Raw genomic sequence first — 20,592 nt, 5'->3', positions numbered from 1 at the left:
CACTCCCCTTGCTTGTGTTCCCTCTCTCGCTGTCTCTCTCTGTCAAATAAATAAATAAAATCTTTAAAAAAATATATTGAAAACAGTCTTACCCTCATGGAGTTTATAGGAGGTAATAAAGGCTGACAGTAAACTATGAACATAATAAGTAAGTAAATTATATAGTGTGGTAAAAAATGATACGTGATACAGAGATATCAGAGTAGAGACAGGGGGAGGAGGAGGAACTATCATTTTAAAATCGTGTGGTTATAATAAAGAATATGACTCCAATTTGATGTTTAATGGCTGACAGCTTTCAAGCACCACCACTCCCCCTTCTGTCCCACACCTGGACAGGCAGATAAGAAAGCCCAGCTGCTTTCTTTGTGAGAAAAAGGAGAAGCCTACCAGTGGCTTTTGCAAAGGGGAAACCAATTCAGCAGAAATCTCACTTTGCTTTGATTAGAAACATACAACCATCTCATCAGTGTGAGCCTTGACCAAAGGCCATCCCATGATTAACCACATCTAAGTTTGATTTTATGCTACAGCAGTGTAGATTTTTGGACATTTATAATTTTTGTGGTTTCTAAACAGTGATGAAAATCCATGCAGTCCATTTTGGAGCAGTGACTCTCAAAATGTGGTCTGCAGATTTCTAGGGGTGTCTCCAAGACCCTTTCAGGGGGACTGTAAGGTCAGAACTATTTTGATAACAAAAGTAAGATGTCATTCACCACCTTCATTGTGTTGTTATTTGCACTGATGCTGCAAAGAGCAACAGTAGTAAAACTTCTGGCCTCTCACTGTGAATCACAGCAGTGGCACCAAACCGTACTCGTGGGCAGTGCATTCTTTACTGCCGCACACTTGCAATTGAAAAAAAAAAAAAAAAAAGCCCAGGGGCACCTGGGTGGCGCAGTCAGTTAGCATCCAACTCTTGATCTCACCTCAGGGCTTGAGCTCAGGGTCATGAGTTCAAGCCCCGCAGTGGGCTCCACACTGGGCATAGAACCTACTTAAAAAGAAAAAAGCCTAGTTTCACTTAAGAATGCCTTTGATGAACCAGTAGAATCTGTTACGTGTATAAATCCCTATCCTGGAATATATTTTTAATATCCTGTGGAAATATTAAATGGGAAATAACACCTAAAGCATCTTTGCTGCATATCAAAGTCTGGTGGTTGTCTTGGGGAAGAACACATACGTGATTGAAATGAGAGCTGAACAAGCAGTTTGTTTCATGGAACACTGTTTTTATTTGAAAAAGCAACTGACAAACCGATTTTTCAGACTTGGGTATTTGACAGGCATTTTACTGAAAATGAGCAAAATGAAAATGCCATTTCTAGGAAAACAACAAATAGTATTTGTTGCTAATGATAAAATCTGAACTTTTATAGGGAAATGAGAATTTTGGAGAATTTCTATTTATCACCATGAGCTTGACGGTTTTCTAATGCTTATATTGTTCTGATGAGATTTGTGGTAATTAATATTAACAAGCATCATTTTAAAACATTGTGTAAAGAAATGTTTCAACATTAGGGGGATTTGCGTAACTCAGGGAGTTAATATTTTCCAAATCACCAATGGATAATGTTCCAAAATCCTGGTTGACAAGATAGACCAATAGTTTATAATGTAACAGAGGAGGAAATTTCATCAGTGTTTAGTATTAACTTTCACATTGCAAGAAACTTTTAAGAAACTATCACTTGTCACATTTTGGAATAGTATCAAAGAAGAGTACTCATAATTATTTTAAAAGGATATGAAAATACTCTTCCTATTTCCAACAGCTATCTCTGTGAGGCCTAGTCTTCTTCATATACTTCAGTCAAAACAATATGTCACAACAGATTGTAGAAGCAGATATGAAAGTCTTCTGTTAAATAGATTTTCTCTTATTAAGCCAGACATTAAAGAGATTTGCAAAAATGCAAAATAATGGCATTCTTCTCACTAGTTTTGTTGTTGTTTTGGGAAATATAGATGTTTTCATAAAAATGCATTATTGGTGTGAACATGTAATGGGTTTATTGTTTTTATTTTAAAATGAATTAATAAATAGTAATGAAGTTAAAGTTCTAAGATGGTAAATATTGATGGAACTCTGGGGATTCTCAATAATTTTTAAGGGTAGAAATGAGTACCAAGATAAACAAAAAAGCTTGAGACACACTGATTTAGAGTATTGTTACATTTGTAGCTATCCTTAAGAATACAGTGATAGCTGATTCATGGTAAATGGGCTTAGCATAATAATGTACCATTTTTCCCTTTTGAAGTTTGAAGAGAAGGAACTTTTACTAGGTAATTTCTTAATAGAAAATATATGATTTGTATATATATAGGAATACGTTGTCTCCCTCTTTCTATATAAAATATATGACTATATGATTTCCTATAGAAGGATATTGAACTCTTTTTTCCAAACTATTTTAGAGAGCAACAGCAGCCCTAGAAAATATTTCTTGTTATTTACCTTCATTCCTCCCCCAGCCTTCCACACGCCTTACACCCATGGAAGACAGTGATTTTGTTTTTTTTTTTAGGAAACAAGAAGGAAACAAGAAACTAAAAATTACAAAATGGCCACAGACAGGAATGTCATCATAGAACTTTAATTTGAAAACCAGATAGACATATGCAAATAATGTGCGAGTATATCAGAATCGCTCCTATTTTAAATACATGGACCTGGCCCCTGGGACAAAACCTGCAAAAACTTTGATGTTATTGCCTTTTTGCAGTGGAGTTGTCATTTGGGGAAGCCTACTGTCAAGATGAATGAGTTTTTCTTATGTGAACTTTACCCCCCACGAGCTTCTGTTTGGGCGCTGCTGAGAGTGTTGGACAGTCCCTTTCCCAAATGATGGTTAGCTTGACATTTTATGATACTTCTAATAAAATTATGTGTCAAGGAAATTGAAAGGCACATTCCCTAGGGTGACAGGTAGAGTGAGCTGCATGGATTTTATGAGAACAAACTGACCATTTTTGTCATGAATGTTAATAAGAAATAAATGGGATCAAAGTTATTCCAACTGCATTTCTACTTCTTTTAGGGATGTCTCTCTCTGAGTCCTTTTTTTTTTTTTTCATAAGTTCCTTTCTGTTCTCCTTTATATTTAATTTATTGTCTAAATGGGATGACATTTGAGCCTTTTAATTTTGTGTCAGAATGAAACCTCCTTCCTTGGGGATTTTAGAGTGTTTATAGTGAGTAATCCTCCCACACTTTCTGTCTCTCTGGTGGAGAGCAGAAACTAGAAATTTTCCATTGCGCACCTACATGGCACCAGGAGGATTAGGACATACTAGCATGTTTATATTTTATTCATTAAGTTTTTGGGTTAGCAAGATTCCAAACTTCATACCTCATTTCTCTTGAAGTCAGAATTTAGCCTTCAGAATCAGAAGGATGGGGTGCGCACCACTTCCTTCTTCCCAGGCTCTCTCGGAACCATCCTGTGCTCGCCTCGGAAGCCGCTCAGGAAACAAGGGGCCTTCAAAACTGGTGTGTACCCTTGCGTGGGGAAGGGTGTCAGGGAGAGGAAATTGCACTCCTGTATACGTACTCAATCCACTTCATGTCTTTTGTTGTTTTCTTGCTTGTTCGTTTGGTTTTATTTTAAATAAAAACCAGTATGGTTATATAATCACAAATTATACCTTAGAAAATATCCTACAAATATCTAAACCATTTTAATGACTCAGAAGAGTCTTGGGAATTTAAAATTCAGTAATCGCAGGAAGCTTTATGTTCTAGTTACTAACGTAGAAGAAAAGTTGGCGTAGGTCCCCCCGTATGCCCTGGCCTACTCAGTACACGCAATGAGAACAGCTAGTGTGCCCTGAGCACCATCTGTCTGCTGAGCACACCCCACCTACCAGGCCAACTCCATGAGGACAGCGACTGTATCCGCAGCCCTGAGATTTGTTCCTTGCCCATGGGAGGTACTCAGTATGTATTTTTGAACAAGTAGAAAAATAAATACCTCATTTAATCCTTAGAATGATTCCATTTCAGGAAATCTGCAAAGTAGAATGCAACGCGGAAGGCATTCAAGTGGACAGAGAGGGTCTTTGTGTTGGTAAAAGGTGCAGCCGACAACGACTATGTAGCCACCTTAAACATGGCACCGAGTAACACTAATCCAAAACAAAACCAAATTTGTCGGAACTGTGGAAAGACAGAGGCCACGTGACAGGCAGCAGTTAAGTGTGCAGGCTCAGGGGCCAGTTGCCTGGGTTCTAATCCTGCCTCTTCTTTCTAGCTGTGTTGTCTTAGGCAAGTCACTTAACTTTTCTGTCTCTATTTCCTGATCTATCAAGTAATGATGAGAATAGTATCTACCTTGTAGGTTCGTGGTGGAGATTAAGTAAATTAATTCACACAAAGCACTTAACACAGCAGCACCTGACAGGTGGTAAACACTCAGTAAATACCAGTTATTGTTTTTTTAAAGGCTTGTGGAGAAACAAAAAAAAGAAAATCTCTGTGGACAGAGTATGTGTGTTAGCACAATGTTTTCAGCTTTCATACAACATGTAGACAAAAAAGAAGAGGGTTTAAAAATATAATTTTAAAAGTTGAGCATATGTACACACTCTGGGAGCCTATAAACAGAGACTGTACCTTCTCGCAAGCATCCATGGACACGTCTGAAGCTGATCAGGTACTCGGCCAGAAACCTCAGTAACTGACCCATAGGAAGAAGTGTACTGACCACAGTCCAGGGACACAGGAGGCCTCTGGAACGTATGTGGAGGGAGGTGGTAGGATCTGATTTACCTCTTGATGAGGCTGCTGTGGCCGCTGTGTGGAGAACGGGGCTGCAGGGACAAGAGCAAGAGCAGGAGGCTGGTCAGGAGGCTCCCGTTTGTGCAGCCTGGAGATGATGGTGGCTTGGATGATGGCACCAGCACTGGAGGAGGCGAGGAGCTGCTGGCTGGTACCCGTATGTTGAAGGTGAAGCTGACAGAACTTGTTGGCGGATTGAACATAGAGCATGAGTCAGTGAGGAAGCAATGGTGACTCTGCTCTCGGCCTCTGGCACGGAAGACAAGGGAAGAGGGGCAGGTTCTGGTGGACGAGGCAAACGCCAGGGGATCTGCTTTTAACATATTCTATCAGTTTCCTAGGGCTCCCAGAACAAAGTACCAAAAACTGGGTGCTTTCGAACAACAGAATTTTATTGTCTCATGGTCCTGGAGTCCATGTTTCAAAATCAAAGTGTCAGCAGGGCCATGTTCTGTCTGAAGGCTCTAGAGGAGAACCTTTCCTTGCTTCTTGTACCTTCTGGTGTTTGCCCATAATCCTTGGCATTCCTTGCCTTGTAAAGGCACCACTCCAGTCATGTGGCTGTCTTCCCCTGTGTGTCTTCATGTCACCTTCCCTCTGTGTATATCTGTCTCTCTGTCCAAATTTTCCCTTTTTATACAGTGGTCATATTGGAACAGTGTCCACCCTAATGACCTCATTTTAATTTATTTCAGATTACCACCATTCTGAGGTACTGAGGGTTAGGACATCAATATACCTTTTTTTTTTCCCTAAGATTTTATTTCTTTATTTATTTGAGAGAGAGTGCACCTGAATGGGGGGAGGGGCATAGGGAGAGGGAGGGCGGGAATCTCAAGCAGACTCCCCGCTGAGTGCAAAGCCCAGCATGGGGCTCAGTCGTAAGTCCCTGAGTTCATGACCTAAGTCAAAATCAAGAGTCAGATGCTTAACCAACTGAGCCACCCAGGTACCCCCTTTCTCTCTCCCTTTCTCTCTTTCTCTCTTTCCCTCTTTTTCTTTCTCTCTTTCCCTCTTTCCCTCTTTTTCTCTCTTTCTTTCTTTCTTTCTTTCTTTCTTTCTTTCTTTCTTTCTTTCTTTCTTTCTTTCTTTCTTTCTTTCCAGAGGACACAGTTCAATCCGTAACACCTGTTAAATGTGATTGTCCGTTAACTGTTCAAGTGGGGACTAAGGTGAATAGGCATATTGTCCATTTGGCTTTCACCCAGTCTTTCCATGATATAAAATAACACTACAAAGCATCTTCAGGTATACAGATTGTTCTGCATCTTAGATTTCATTTTGGAATAGATTTTCAAAAGCAGAAGTCTCTCAATATATATTATTAAGCTATTTTGAAGAAGTGTGATATCAGTTATAACTTGGTTTAAAGTTCAGACAAACTTATGTACAGAGCAACAGGAAGTCAGGAGAACTCCTATCTCCTAGCTTCTGTTTTCTTAATTTAGTACATCTGCCTTCTGGTACTGCTGGACATTGATTAAGCAACAATTTAGCGTAAGAGTTTCCAACTGTATAGCTTTAAGTAACAGTTCTAGAACCTTGAAAGGCTGGAGAACCACACTGTGATACATATGAAATGCATATGTGCTCATTTTATGAATGAGATTGTCAGTACTAGTGAGATTTAAAATATATTTTCTATTTTAGTGCTGCAATAGTATTTTCTACGCTTAGACTTCTCCAGGATTCAAAACTTTTTAAAAAGAAGGGAGTGCAAGATAACACAGAGAATTCCATCTCTCCAGGAGCTTCTGTATGTATGAATTTGATGTTTCTCTTTACAATACTTACTATATAATAACTGTTGGCATGCTAGGAAATTATATAATTATTTGGATGAAATAAAGGGATAAAGTAGAAAAAACATTGAATTCAGAGTAAAAAGGTAAGTGTTGAAGCCCCATTTATGCTCTTCATTTAGTGGTATACTTGAGCAAGTCCCTTAAACTTTAAAATTTTTTAACTAAAAATTTTAATTTTTCATTTTAATCTCATTTGTGAACTGATGGAATTGAATGTAATAATCACTAAGGTCCCACCAGATACATCATTCCAGTATTCTAGATCTGATTTCTTCAGCAAATAAAGTTGTCTCACTTTATTTGGCTCTTCATTTCACTTCTGAATTTATTAGTTCAGCATCACCAGTATGACACCTGCATTATTTCCTACCTTGGATTTCTCATAGGTAGATTATTCCACATTTAAGCTCTGAAATCTGTTCGACGACTGGTGTCACGAATTCTTTGACATTTTATTGAAGTTTGATAAGACCAAGTAATTTAATAATAAAGGGTTGTTTAGGATTAAAACATAAAGATTCATCACATAGAATCCTTGCTCATTATTTCAAGCTTTACTAATAAAATTGCTAATATCTAGTGTCATTACGAATAAGCAAAATTAATTATCCTAAATAGAAACTCATTTCTTACTATATTTAAAGCAATAAAAATGCTAAAAAGCAATCTAATTCAAAAATTGACTTGGAGGAATGGTTGTCAGTTGGGGGTTATTTTGCCTCCCAGGGGTATTTGGCAACATCTGGAGACATTTTGGTGGTTACAACCAGAGAGGGTGCTCCTGGCATTTAGTGCGTGCAGGTCAGGGATGCCACTAAACACATGATGCCCAGGACAGCCCTCACGGCTACCCATAGTGCTGAGGTTGAGAAATCCTGATTCAGATTACACGTGCCATGGCTCTTCAATAGTCACAGGAACTGTAGGCGCTGAGAGATAAGGTACGCGGTTAGGCATTTTGTCCTGTATTGCTAATCTAAATCCCAGACTCCTCGAGTACTTGTGTGCCCATTCTAGTCACCGTCCTGCCTGGAGGCTTCTGTTCACTTCTTAACTCTGTTCCTGGCACCGGCTCACTGATGCCTCCCACGCTGCTTCCCACCGGTCTCTCCACATTCCTGCCTCCCCCAGGTCCTGATGGCTGCTCCTTGATATTAGGTGTTGCCGATTGGTTGGAGCTGTCAGAGATGCATAGCGGGAAATTCCTGGAACAAATGGGCATTGTTCTAGATGATTTTAAAGTTTCCAAATGTCTGAAATGGATCCCCCACCCCCACTTGGAAAAACCTCCCTTTGTCCTTCCCTCTCAGGAGCTCTGGACATTGACCACCCTTTTCTAAAGTACAGTAATGAAAATGGGAAACCAATTATAATACATATTTGGAACGTGAGCAGCATACAGCAGTGTGTGGCACAGTGGATAAAGACTGGGGGCTCTAAATTCAGAAGGACAGGAGTTTGAATCCCACCAAAACATAGTAGAATTTAAGCAAATATTTAACTTTCCTAGGTCTCCATTCTCGCATCTCTAAAACAGAAATAAAAAGAACTCCTTTTTGGCTTCTCGGGAGGATCAAATACGATAATGTGTGTAAAATATTTGGCACAGTACCTGGAACATAATAAGTACTCAATAAATATTAGCCAGTGTTATTTATTATTTTCGGTCGTTAAGATAATGTTTACAAAATTTTTGAAGACACAGACACAGCTGATAATATAATTTGCAATGAAAAATTCAGAGTGTAAAACTATTTTCTACAATGGGTGTAGAAAGAAAAAGAAAAGTTGAAAATCGGTATGCCAAATATTAATAGAGGATGGCGGGATTGTGAATGATTTTAGTTATTTTCTGTGTGTACTTTTTACAGTTTATAGAATGTGCAAGACAGGTTTCCAAAATTAAAAATTTAGTAGTATTAAATGATATCAGAGGCTTCTCTTAACTTAAATTTCACATTAGGCTAGAACTTTAACGTTATTAAATGGCAAGATAACCATCATTTTCGTATTGTTTAGGCTACTGAAAATAAAGATGATAATGAGTTTTTAGACCCTGTTTCCCTGAATTCTCGAGAATATTTCAACATTCATCTCTGGTTGAGGTGCCGCTTAGCACTGGTGACTGCATTTGTTGCACAGATTCATGGCATTGGAATCGTGACAGGTACAAACATCCTATTTTCTTAATCCAAATTTTCATAAAAATTAATTTCACTCAGGTAAGGGAGGTTTTGTTGAGATACATTTTATTATTATAACATTAACATTTTCTAACTTTATAGCTTGATCTGTTTCCAGAATAAAAAAATTCATGTCATTAAACAAGAATAATCATTTCAGTAGTCCCTTGTATCCCTGAAAATGGCATATATGTTTCTGATGCATGCAGAACAGGCAAGGAGATTTCAAAATACTACTGTGCAGGTCTTGTCATCGAGGGGAGAGGCAGCGTAGTGTAGGGGCCTGAGCACAGATTCTGGCTCAAGGTACTCGCTCTGGGTTCAAATATTTGGTCTACCACTTTCTCCCTGTGTGATCTTGGCCAAGTCTCTTAATCCCCCTGTGCCTCTGTTTCCCCCTTGGTAAAAGTGGACTACTTCATAGGGTTATTGTCAGTCTTAAATGGGTTAAATTTATAAAGTTCTAGATCATAGCCTGGCACATATATATGTGAGTTCCTACAGTGATTAATAATTTGTAAATTTGTAAATAAATCTATTTGTAAATCTATCTATCCACCCATCTCTAGCCATCTTCCACATTAATTTTTTTCATGTAGCATCATTACTTTTGCAGCACTGGAATACCCTAAAGTACTTTCTCCCAAATGGCAACACACTGATCTTTCATGTTTCATGTAGAGTCTGTTTTCCATCTTTGTATCTTCCTGTTGTTCTATATTACACAATATTCCTGTGATGAATATTGGGGGTGTTATGCATATGTAATTTCTTACTTTCCCAGGGTATTTTGAATAACTGCATTTATTCACTTTAGAAAACGATATGATCGATTACGTCAGCCTCATCAATGAAGTGTGCGAGGAGGCACAAGGTGCAGGCGACAGGGAGCTACAGGCTGAGTTCTTGATGCAAGCTGTAATCATTGGCCTACAAGAAAAGCATCTAAAGGCAGACATCATAACCAACCTTCAGGTAGGAAGGAGACCTCTTTCACATTGATATTTACCTGCTGATTCTGATTAGAGCAAAAGGAGAGAATTTTAAATTCCATTAGGTGCTGAATGCATAACGGTTTGGCCAGCTCTTGTTTCAGTGAATTGGAAACAGGACTATCAAAAGGAATAATTTTATTTTAATAGGCGATAATACATTTGCTTGAAGAAAATGAATTTATTTCTCCTCGATCTCATTTAACCCTGGTGAGAAGCATGCTTTTGCTGGATGATTTAACAAAAGCTGAGAAATTCAAGGAAACTCCTTTAAAAACAGAAAAATTACATCTGTTGATTCAGTCTCACAACATTCTTATTGAACAGGTGAGCATGCTTTTGTGTCCTCAAGACTTGGAAACTTACTTATCTGTCTTCTTATTCCAAACCACATTAGCTAGTTACTAACTACAGTGTTCCTTTTACAGATGCTAACTTTGGGAGAAACGATTGAATTTCCTTTATCAAACACTGACTATGCAAGTCCGTTACAGCCTTTGAAAAATATCTATCTTCCTCATGTCATGTTATTGGCCAAAACAAAAATGAGAATTGGTAAGAACACTTAAACATATATTACACTCAAGTTACTGATGAAAAATTTTTATTTTCAGGCAGGTTGTTATAAGAGTGCATTCAAATGGGGCAATATTTATGAATACCCAGGCTCTATTTATTTTAACAAATAGTTTTTGGTTATTTATCCTGTGCCAGACTCTGTGTGAGGTCCTGGGAAGTTACTGGAGATTAAATGGATACAGTCTCTGATCTTAGTGTGGGAGACAGAAATAAGCAAGTAAAGAAACCATATGGAGAACTGCATACTATATTATAAATATTGTATAAAAGCTTTTAACATTTATAAAATATTTCTAAAATTTTATAAACATTTATAAAATTTAATATGATAAATATTGTATAAAATAAAATGCTGATTTGATAACTACCAGACAGAAAATCAGTGAGGATATAGAAAGCTTATGTATGGTAATGAATTATATATTGGTATGTAATTATAAATTGTGGTCTGTTTTATGAAAGATGTGATGAATTCTGATAAAGAATAATGAGGGGAGGGGTGCCAATTTAAGTAGAGTCATTGGGGAAGAGCTCTCTGGGGAAATGGTATTTAACCCTAAACCTTAAATTGTAAGTGACTAGTTGTGCACGGTGGATGCAGAGAGAGCCTTGGGGGAGTAGGTTCTGAGGTCTGGACAAGCTTGACCTATTCTAGAACTGCGGGAAACCAGTGCAGCCTGATCAGAGTGGACTAGGGCCTGCCTCATGGGAGGAGGTAAGCTGGGTTGGTTTATGTTTCAGAAGATTACTCTGGCTGCTGGGTGAAGGCTAGATTGGTGGGTAGCCTGGCTGCAAGTGCACCTAATGGGAGTTGTCGGAGCAAGAAACAGGAGGCGTACAGCCCTGGGGAACCAAAGTGGAACCAACTGGTGCTGTCCTCCCCAGGAGCTCACAGATCGTTTCAAGCTTTCTCTTGGACACCGTCTCTGGTCTTTGACCCAAGGCTGCCTGCCTCTAGCTCCCCAGCTTTTGTTCAGCTCAGAGAGCAGAAAATTTTGTAGTAGCTCTCTGTTCTAACCTATATTAATCATGCCTTTTCCATTTCTGTATTTCTAATGTTTTGATGTCTGGGGCCCTGCTGACCAGGGAAGGACTTCCCAGAGCTAGTAAATTCCTAGAGATTAGCAAACCACTGTCCTGTAAGCATGCAAACTATTCCAGAGCCCATCCTCTGAACCTTTATTGGGCTCCCTTATTGTCCTTTGCTGAGCTCTGAAACGTTGAGCCACAATTTTCCTGCCCTAATCACCCTGGGGACAGGTATCAGACTACTAGCAGAGCCCATTGAAATTATTCAAACTAGCCAATCCTAAATCTGCTTAGCCTGCTTACCCTAACCTAATTCTCCCTTCCTACAAAATCTAAAATAAAAGTTCTTGTCCACAATTTTCCCCTTGCTCCCTCTACTTCTTGACTTTTGTGCTTTTGTATGTGGTTGGTATGTGCCCCATCCTCGTGGAAGTGTAGCAAACTATCTTTTCAGTGGTAGTTGTCACTGGGCCTGTTGACCTCATCACACGTGAACAATAATAAAACCTACATTTTAAAGCATTACCCTTCACCTCCTGGGACCCATTTGCCTCCTGTACCAGTAGCTGCTCAGCTCAGGAGAGGCTGATGGTTGGACTAGAATGGAGAAGGGGGGGAACAGTGGTCAAACCATCATCTGTCCAGAATCTTCTCCCCAATGTCCCTTCTGCTTCTCCCCATCATGATTATTGATTATTATTATATGATTCTCTGTCATCATCATCATCAGATATGAATTTTGCTATTTTGGATAAATTGCATCACCTCTACATTGTTGAGTTTCCTTATTTATGAAATTCAGCTGGCCTAGAGGACCTCTAGAATTCCTTCCAGCAATCTGATCCCATGAGAGCTATTTTTGTGCATTTTTAGTCCACAATTTGTTATATTATCAGTATATTCGATTGCTACAAGAGCTTAAAGCACAGATTGTGTTAAATTGTACAGACTGTGTTAAATCAAATGTATTCCCTGCTTTCATGACTTCCTAATCTTGAAGATGTGTCACCACTCAGTGACAATAGTGCCGCCGTTTTTTAGACTCACTTGAGGCAGAACAGCTTGCTTTCTGTTATATTATATTAAATACAGACTTAAAAAACAAAACCAAAAGCAGATTTTCTGTCAAAACAACATCAGTTTCACAACTTCTTTTTCACAGAGTTGATGTTTATTGGAAACAGGAGCACTTCAATATTATGAAGCATAAAATCATCTGATTTGATGCTTTCTTGACAGTTTTCCTTTATAGTGAGCATATAGATTGCATCACAAGAATAGAGCCACTTAAATAATTGTTTTTTCTTTGTGAAAGCCTCTGACAGCAAAAGGCATTTTGAGATTGTTTTTATAAAACCAAAAATAAACATCATGGTTATTTGAGATTATTTTTCCCCTTGATGACAAAACCTTGAACTTTCTCATAAGGTGAAAAAGTAGATTACTGATTGATTGTATAATAGGAGTGAAGAAAGTTGCAAGAATGATGCTGAGGAGTGGGGATATAAGAGGGAGCCAGTCACCGTCTCTGCCCTCAGAGAGCCTGTTATCCAGTTAGGGGACAGAGAAAGAAAACTGTCGGTAACTTCTATAACAAGTCTGTTCCTAATCTTCACAAAAATCTAGAAAGCAATTCAAGTACTTTTATTATATATTAATACTTTATTATATATAATATGTATTTCATATATGGTGTGTATGTATATATATATGTATGTGTGTATATATATATATACCTGCTTAAATTATATGAAGATACTTGTTATTGTTTTATATTAATAAATAGCTGTGGTATAATTTGAAACAAGAAGTGAGACATATAAGAGCTGTGTTGAAATATGAGGCTGTATTGGACAGATGATGTTAGCATATCCTTGCCTGGGATCTACTCACAATTGGTCACTGTTGGGGTAAAGAGCACGGACTCTGGAGAAGGATTTCCTTGAGCAGGTCACTTTAACTCCTCTGTGCTTCAGTTTCGTCTCTCATAAAATGTGGTTAAGAAAAGTACCCATCTCACTGGCTTGTTGTGGGATGGAGTGTGTTCCTTGTTAGAAGGGCACCTAGTTTGTTCTAACAGCTTTGTAGGTGCTAGTGATTCTCACTGGTCCATGCCTGGCTTCATTGCTCGCCTCGGAGCACCCTGGAAGCAAGGCTCAGTTTCTTCACCTCCATCTTCTCAGCAGTGTGCTACCAACCCGCCTTGTCCCCAGTCAGGGCTCCGTATTCTCCCTGGATAAGAGAGAAAGAAAGAGGGAGAGATACACTTTTCCCACCCTCCTTCCTTTTATTCCTCAACTAAAAATTTAAAAAGTTCTCAGTTTCTTGAAAGCTCTTTGTAGGGCATAGCATTTTGGAATTGAAAAATTTCAGAACCCAAAGGGATGTTAGATATTTTCTAGTTCTACTGCCTCATTTTTCAGAGGAAGACACTCAAGACCCAGGGGAAGTTGGGACTTGTACCAGTGACCAGCTCAGACCCAGCACTTCAGCTGGGATCCAGCAGCTGGATCATTCCGCAATCCGACACTACCTTTCTGCTTATATTTCTCTACTGTGCTGTTCAACTTTCCTCTTGATGAGTATTTCCGCCCCCTGCCTTCTACTCTTTATCCCAACATTTTCCTTTTTAAAAATTATCAAAAGACAAGGCAATCATCAGCTGCCAGCCCCAACAGCCACATTCTCTGGGAAGGTTTCCCTGACCTTTCTGGGGTCTGGGGGAAGGCCCCTGTAACCTGCCACCAAGTCGCCCTGTGCTTTCACTGTCACACAGTTGAGCACACAGTATTTTAATTGCCCCTCAGGCCATTCTCATTCCCCATTAAACACTGAGCTCCATGATCTGACTCTTGTCATAGTTTAGAGTGTGGGTCCTGGAGCCAGACTTGCCTTGGTTCTAATCACAGCCCTGCTACTTACTAGTCAAGTGACTTTGGGTGAATTACTTTGTGTAAATCTCATTGTGTCTCCGCTTTCTCCTATGTAAAGTGAGTGTACTAATGAAATCCGGCCGGAGTTGGGAGGATTACATGAGAAAATGCTCAAGTGCTGGGGCGGGTACCTGGATTGTAGAAAGCACCTAATAAACCTGAGCTCTTATTTTTCTCTTTTCTCATTTTTTTTTCCAGTCTCTCCATTTTATCCAGCACTCAGAAAACATATGCTAAATAGATATCTGTCTGTCTGTCTGTGAGGGCACACAGATTAAATCTAATGCCTCTTCAACAATACAACAGTCCTTCATTATGTTAAGTGATGATGGGACCACACAAGAAGTATAGCACATGGCCCTTATCCAAATGGCTTTTGCCATCTAGTTGCAATGACAAAATATGCATAGCAAGCAACCACTAATAGAGCTGAGTAGAAACAAAATTACTGCCTATTAATATATGCAAATTTTTATTGGGAACAATATAAAACTTCATAAAACTTCCAGATGTTTCCCTGCTAACAACCTCATTTTAGGAACACAGTTGTTTTGTAGAACATAATGAAATTTTAGAACTGAAAGAGACTTGAGAAATTATCCTTCATTTTAAAAATGAGAAAATGTCAAAATTTATCAAAGTTGCAAAGGGCTACTGTTACAGTTCATTGGAATATTTGGGTATTGAGTTTTAAGAAAATATTTCTTAGATGCTAAAAAGTAAAGACTCCCAGAGTTTGTAATAGAACTGACTGTGAGAGAGGTCTGGTAACTTGGAGGCTTGTTATGAACAACCTGTTCCTTGTAGGACACACAGTAGCCAAACAAGTATACCAGGCCAGTAAAAAGAAGGATCCCTCGAAGTGGTTGCCTGCCCTTCATCTTTTTGAAATAGCACTGAAGCTCTGTCAGGTATCAGCAATGGAAGAACCTGAGGTGGAAGCTGAAATTCTTTTTCAGAAAGGTAAGATGTACTTGGGGTCAGAACTATAATAAAGTTTATAGAATTTTTTTTTCCCTATTAACGATAGGCTTCTTGAAAACCTGGTCAGTGACTATAAAAAGCACAGACTTTACAAAGGGCTTAGTGATGCAAAGACATTGGTACCTCTGCCAGACTTAGTTTGAGACAAAGAGAACACTGCTTTTTTTAAGTTTATATCAAGAAGGGGGGAAAGTACTACTTCTTAGTGTCTTTTATAATTACAATTGACCCTTCTTATTAAAAATTTCATGTTTGACTCAAAAATATCATCATCAGCCAATTAGCTATAAATAATGTTTCTTAATGCTTGGAAGACATTTTTTTTAAAAGATTTTATTTATTTATTCGACAGAGATAGAGACAGCCAGTGAGAGAGGGAGCACAAGCAGGGGGAGTGGGAGAGGAAGAAGCAGGCTCATAGTGGAGGAGCCTGATGTGGGGCTCGATCCCATAACGCTGGGATCACGCCCTGAGCCGAAGGCAGACGCTTAACCGCTGTGCCACCCAGGCGCCCCTTGGAAGACATTTTTTATGCATAACTTTATTCCTTAGCTAGGCATTTTAGTTAATTTCTATAAAAGATACATACCCATTTAAATTAAATAGCTATAGCACACCTCTATTTATAACTTATGTACAATGCATATTTGCGTAATACATTCATATAATTTTATGGTGGTTATTTTGGCCATGAGAAGAGTGATGATGATGATTGCTATCATTTGTTGATCATCTACCAGATGCAAGGCACTGTAGTAATCAATATCTAACATCTCATATTGCTAATTCTTACAACAGCTCTACAGGGTAGGCATGGCCAATCGTAGTTGACAGAGGAGGAAAATGAGGTACAGTCTGGTTGAGTAACTTTCTCTAGGTCAGCAGCTACTAAGTGATAGTACCCAGATGTGAACTTAACACTGGGAGGCTCTGTGCCCTATTCACATGCTGCATGAAAACTGTGAATCCTTTTTATAGTGATAAAAGATTTCCCTTTCTTGCCCTTTCGGCTATAGAAGTGCCATTCCAGTCAGGGCTGCGGCTCACCATGAGGCCTGAGAGCTGTGTGAGTCCTAAAGCATTTGCATCATTTGTGATTGTTTTCAAGTGTTTGTTGACTTTTTAGGATTTGTTTTAACAGAGATGTTTTCTATGATATCTGTAATACTAGACAGAGGAAAGAGGACATGGATGTAGACAAAGGAAATGAGCCCTACAGGAGAAAAAGAAAGTACAAAGTAAGGAAATAGAAAAATAAGATGGCAGAACATTTGTGTCTGGAAAGCCAAAGGAGGCTTTGACTCAATGTTGCTAACTAGAGGCAGGGTGAGCCTGGAGACTCTTGGGGAAGGAAGCAAAAGATCTTTCACTATTAGCTGACTTTACAGCAAAAACAACAGACAGATGGGAAGAGAGGACAGCACATCCAGTTTTCTGAAGTTCCAGCATGAAATATTTATTCTGAAGTTCTAAATGATAGAAAAAGGAAAAAGCATTTTTGTATGTATTTTTTTATTCTTTCAGGCAAAATAGAACGTCAAATATTGATGGAAGAGAAATCTCCAAGTTCACAACTTGAGAGTTTATTTGAAGCTATACAGCTAAGCTTGAGAAATGATCAAAACTCAGGGTAAAAAAAAATCTTTCCATTATTATAACAATATATGTTTTGATTGAAGCCCCATGTTTTGGTAGTACATTGAACATTCAAGGCTGGGATGACTGGGAGACCCCTTCCCACTGCAGGCCTTGTTTACTAGGGTCCATTGTCCAACAGGTTTACTGACTTCCTTTTTAAGATTTTTGACCTTGGCTCTGACCCAAGGCCTTATTTATAGTGATGGTTGATGATAACAGTTATCATGGTAGCATACTGGACTGTGAATTTGCTTCTAGTCTTTACACACATTGAACTCCTGTCTGTCCCAGGATTCTAGCTGCCTCCCATGGATGTGAAATTGTAAAAGATTTATGTGGATGTTTACTTCGTCAGCAGGACCAGGGCTGGCCAACTTAATTCTATATAGAAATCATCTTAAGATGGATTTTAAGCCAGCATTATTACAAGTGTACTATTTTAAATGGCCCCAACTGACAGGTTTGATAGCAAATACACAGACCTAACCCATACAAAATCACTACTTTCTGCATAATTCTGTGTGTCTCTTTCCATTTTAATTAGCGTAGGAACATAGAGAGGTCTGGTTTGCAAGGCAGGTTCCTTCATCCCTGATTTTCACTTCTTTAGTGCCCTGTGTGCTGGACTATTCTAGAACAGTTTTGATGCGGGGCTTCAGAGCAGTCATGTCTGGAGTATTGCCAGCACAGGACAAGGTAGAATGTCTCTTCAAGAGCTTCCAATTTTAGTGGGGAGGAAGGTACCGATGTCTATGCCAACAGTGCTGTGAAAAGAAGGTGTGAGTTTGGTGGGACAGATAATGGTTTTGTCTATTTTTACCTTTCATTAGCTCAGAAATTGTGGAAAATGATGCAAAATGATTATGAATGGTGAAGCTATTTAATAAGTACAATGTTATATCATTTTAGGTTGATAAGAGATGCCTACTTAGAAATGGCCCTATTATTTTTACATATGAGAAAGCCAAAAAACAAACTTTCAACATCACCATTAACATTTAAGGTAATAAACTATTTTATTAGAAATCTTAAGTTAGTTATCTTTGAGCTTGCTATTTTTGGTAACTCTGTGCTATAGAAATAATAAGACTGATTTTCCTGTATGACTTGGAGAAATTAATTCATTACTTTATAGTCACACTCATGTTTAGATACTCCTTTGGATATTTTATATAAGGTTCTGGAAATAGAGTTCATGTGGACACTTTTACCTGTTAAAATGTTATACATGAAATGTAGGTGTGTGATTACTCCTTGTAATCAGGAAATTACAAGAAATGATATATTGGTTAAGCAGATGGACAAGTAAGATTTTCATCACTGATACAGTGTACAAACAGATCACCTTTTGATAGAGTCATTCATTTATTCATCACATACCTATTGAACATCTACTATGACCCAGACAATTGTTCTGGAAGGGTATTAAACAGTGGTTAAGACAAACTTAGTCCTTGTTCTCATGGAGCTTACCTTTCAGTAGAGGAAGAAGCAGTAAAGGAAGAAGCAAGAGGAAGAAAGGTGGGAGGGAGGGAGGGAAGAGAAGGAAGGGAGATGATTTAGGTGGTGAAATTGGGGATTAGGAAAGAACTTGGGTTGGTGGGACTGTTTATGACTCTGTTGGGGAAGACATGAGGTTCAAGGTGGGATTTGTTGGATGAGGAGGGAGCCATGCGAAGAGTTGCAGAGGCATGTTATCTGCATCACGCCTCTGTGTAGAACAGTGCTTCCAAACTAAGGGGCAGAAGCATGTCTGGGGATCCTGTGAAAATGCAGAATCAGATTTGGTAAGTTGGGGTTGGGGTCTGAGGTTTGGCATTTCTAAGGAGCTCCAGGTTAATGCTGCTGCTGCCATCTGGGGGCCACACTTGAATGACAGGGATCTAGACTGAGGGAGATCCTGTGGGCAGGATGTGGGTGCATTGGAGATATATGAGCCCAGGAACTTTTAGTTTTTACTTTTTAAATTTCAGTAGGCTTTTTATCATTCATCCCAACTAAGTAATCCTTTGACCCACCAAGAGATTTTTTTCAGAAAATTTTGGTGTCAAATCTCTAATTTTTGAGACAACATAGACATGATTTAAAACCTTTAGGCAAACAGGTTTTCAGTCAGTTGAATTATTCATGTGGTAGCTGCTTAGGTGGATACAGCAGCTATTATTTTATTTTTTATCAAAACAATTATGTAGAAAACTAACTTTTTATGGTGTGATAAACATATTTATTTCTAGTAAGAGAAAACAAAAATCTTTGTTTCCATGGCAAGTAGCAATGCAAATTAATAGGATGCTAGGATAATAATATATCTACCTTTTTGGCCTTTACTAGAAAAGTGTTTATAATTAAAGCTTGAATAAGGTAGAATTTGAATGAAAAAATAGCATAATTCCATACAATATCACATTATTTTTTGTGTGACTTAATATAAATATTTTAGCAAGTCATACAATTACTAGAAGCACAGAAAACAGCGAAAGACAAACAAACAAGAATTTGTCCAGACACATTCAACCATTGAAATACCACATTAGAAGTTTGTTCTAATAAAGATAATGCTTTGTAAACCTGTAAAAGAAAACACTATTGTTTCACTTTTATGGAGAGTCCACAGAACAGAGTGACCAGAGCCCTGGTCTGAGTTTGAATCCTAACTTCAAGACATACCAGCAGGGTGATTGGGGCCTTTCTAAGCCTAGTTTCCTCATCTGTGAGATGTGGAGATGAGGATATTGACCTCTCAGAGTGGAATTAAACAAGATAATGGGCGTGGCACATAATAAGTACTCAAAAAAGAGGGGTACACTATTCTCTATCAATATGTGACTTTGGCTAAACATTCACATTTTATCTTTCTAGAGTATTTTGTATATAGTAGGTATTCAGTAACTATTTTTTAGTTAAATGTGGAATTGAACCTGTATTCATTCCTTAACCAAATACTTATTGAGTGCCTAATGTATGCCAGGCATGTTACTCTCTTTCTCTATGAAACACAGAGGAGCAAGGGAGAGAAATAATTGTATCAAAATCTAATGAGGACTATAATCAAGATATGTCAAAGTAGAGAAGTAGACCAAAGTGGGAACTGATTCTGCTTTGGGGGAATGCTGGCAAAAGCTTCACAGATGAGATGAATTTTGAAGAATGACTAGAAGTTTTCCAAGTAGTTAAGCAAAGAAAGAGATTAGCAAGCACACATGTTAAAAATAGATTTATTGAGGTATAATTTATATACATGAAATTAACCTATTTTGAGAGTGCAGTTCACAGACGTTTAGTAACTTCACAGAACTTCGGAGCTAGATCACCATCCGGTTTTAGATCATTCCCATTATTCCAGGAAGATCCCTAGTGCTCATTTGCACTCATTTCCAGTTCCATCCCTAGCCTCAAGCAAACACTAATTTGTTTTCTATCTCCATAGATTGGCCTTTTCTGGATATTTCGTATAATGGAATTTCATATAAATGGAATCATACAATATGTACTTTTATGTGTCTGCTTCTTTCACTTAGTGTTATGTTCTTGAGGTTCACCTATGTTGTAGCCCGTTAACAGCAGTTTGTTCCTTTTTATTGCTGAATAGTAGTGCCTTTTTTGGATATACAGTATTTTCTTTGTCCATTCAACAGTTGATATATGAATTGTTTCCAC

At 38.4% G+C, this 20,592-nt stretch overlaps 1 protein-coding gene across 1 annotated transcript in view; it reads left to right on the top strand.

Annotated features, from left to right (window-relative positions):
- CFAP54 (cilia and flagella associated protein 54) overlaps positions 1 to 20,592 on the top strand; it is a 287,356-nt gene that overhangs the window by 198,367 nt on the left and 68,397 nt on the right. The window contains exons 52-59 of the mRNA XM_045779838.2: positions 6,443 to 6,548; positions 8,617 to 8,764; positions 9,598 to 9,755; positions 9,923 to 10,099; positions 10,201 to 10,327; positions 15,121 to 15,276; positions 16,822 to 16,927; positions 17,845 to 17,938. Coding sequence (XP_045635794.2) covers positions 6,443 to 6,548; positions 8,617 to 8,764; positions 9,598 to 9,755; positions 9,923 to 10,099; positions 10,201 to 10,327; positions 15,121 to 15,276; positions 16,822 to 16,927; positions 17,845 to 17,938 — 1,072 coding nt within the window. The remainder of the gene's footprint in view (positions 1 to 6,442; positions 6,549 to 8,616; positions 8,765 to 9,597; positions 9,756 to 9,922; positions 10,100 to 10,200; positions 10,328 to 15,120; positions 15,277 to 16,821; positions 16,928 to 17,844; positions 17,939 to 20,592) is intronic.

Source organism: Ursus americanus, chromosome 17, assembly GCF_024610735.1.
Source record: "Ursus americanus isolate L20-20 chromosome 17, mUrsAme1.1.p, whole genome shotgun sequence".
NCBI lineage: Eukaryota > Metazoa > Chordata > Mammalia > Carnivora > Ursidae > Ursus > Ursus americanus.
This window is presented reverse-complemented; position numbering and strand designations above follow the sequence as displayed.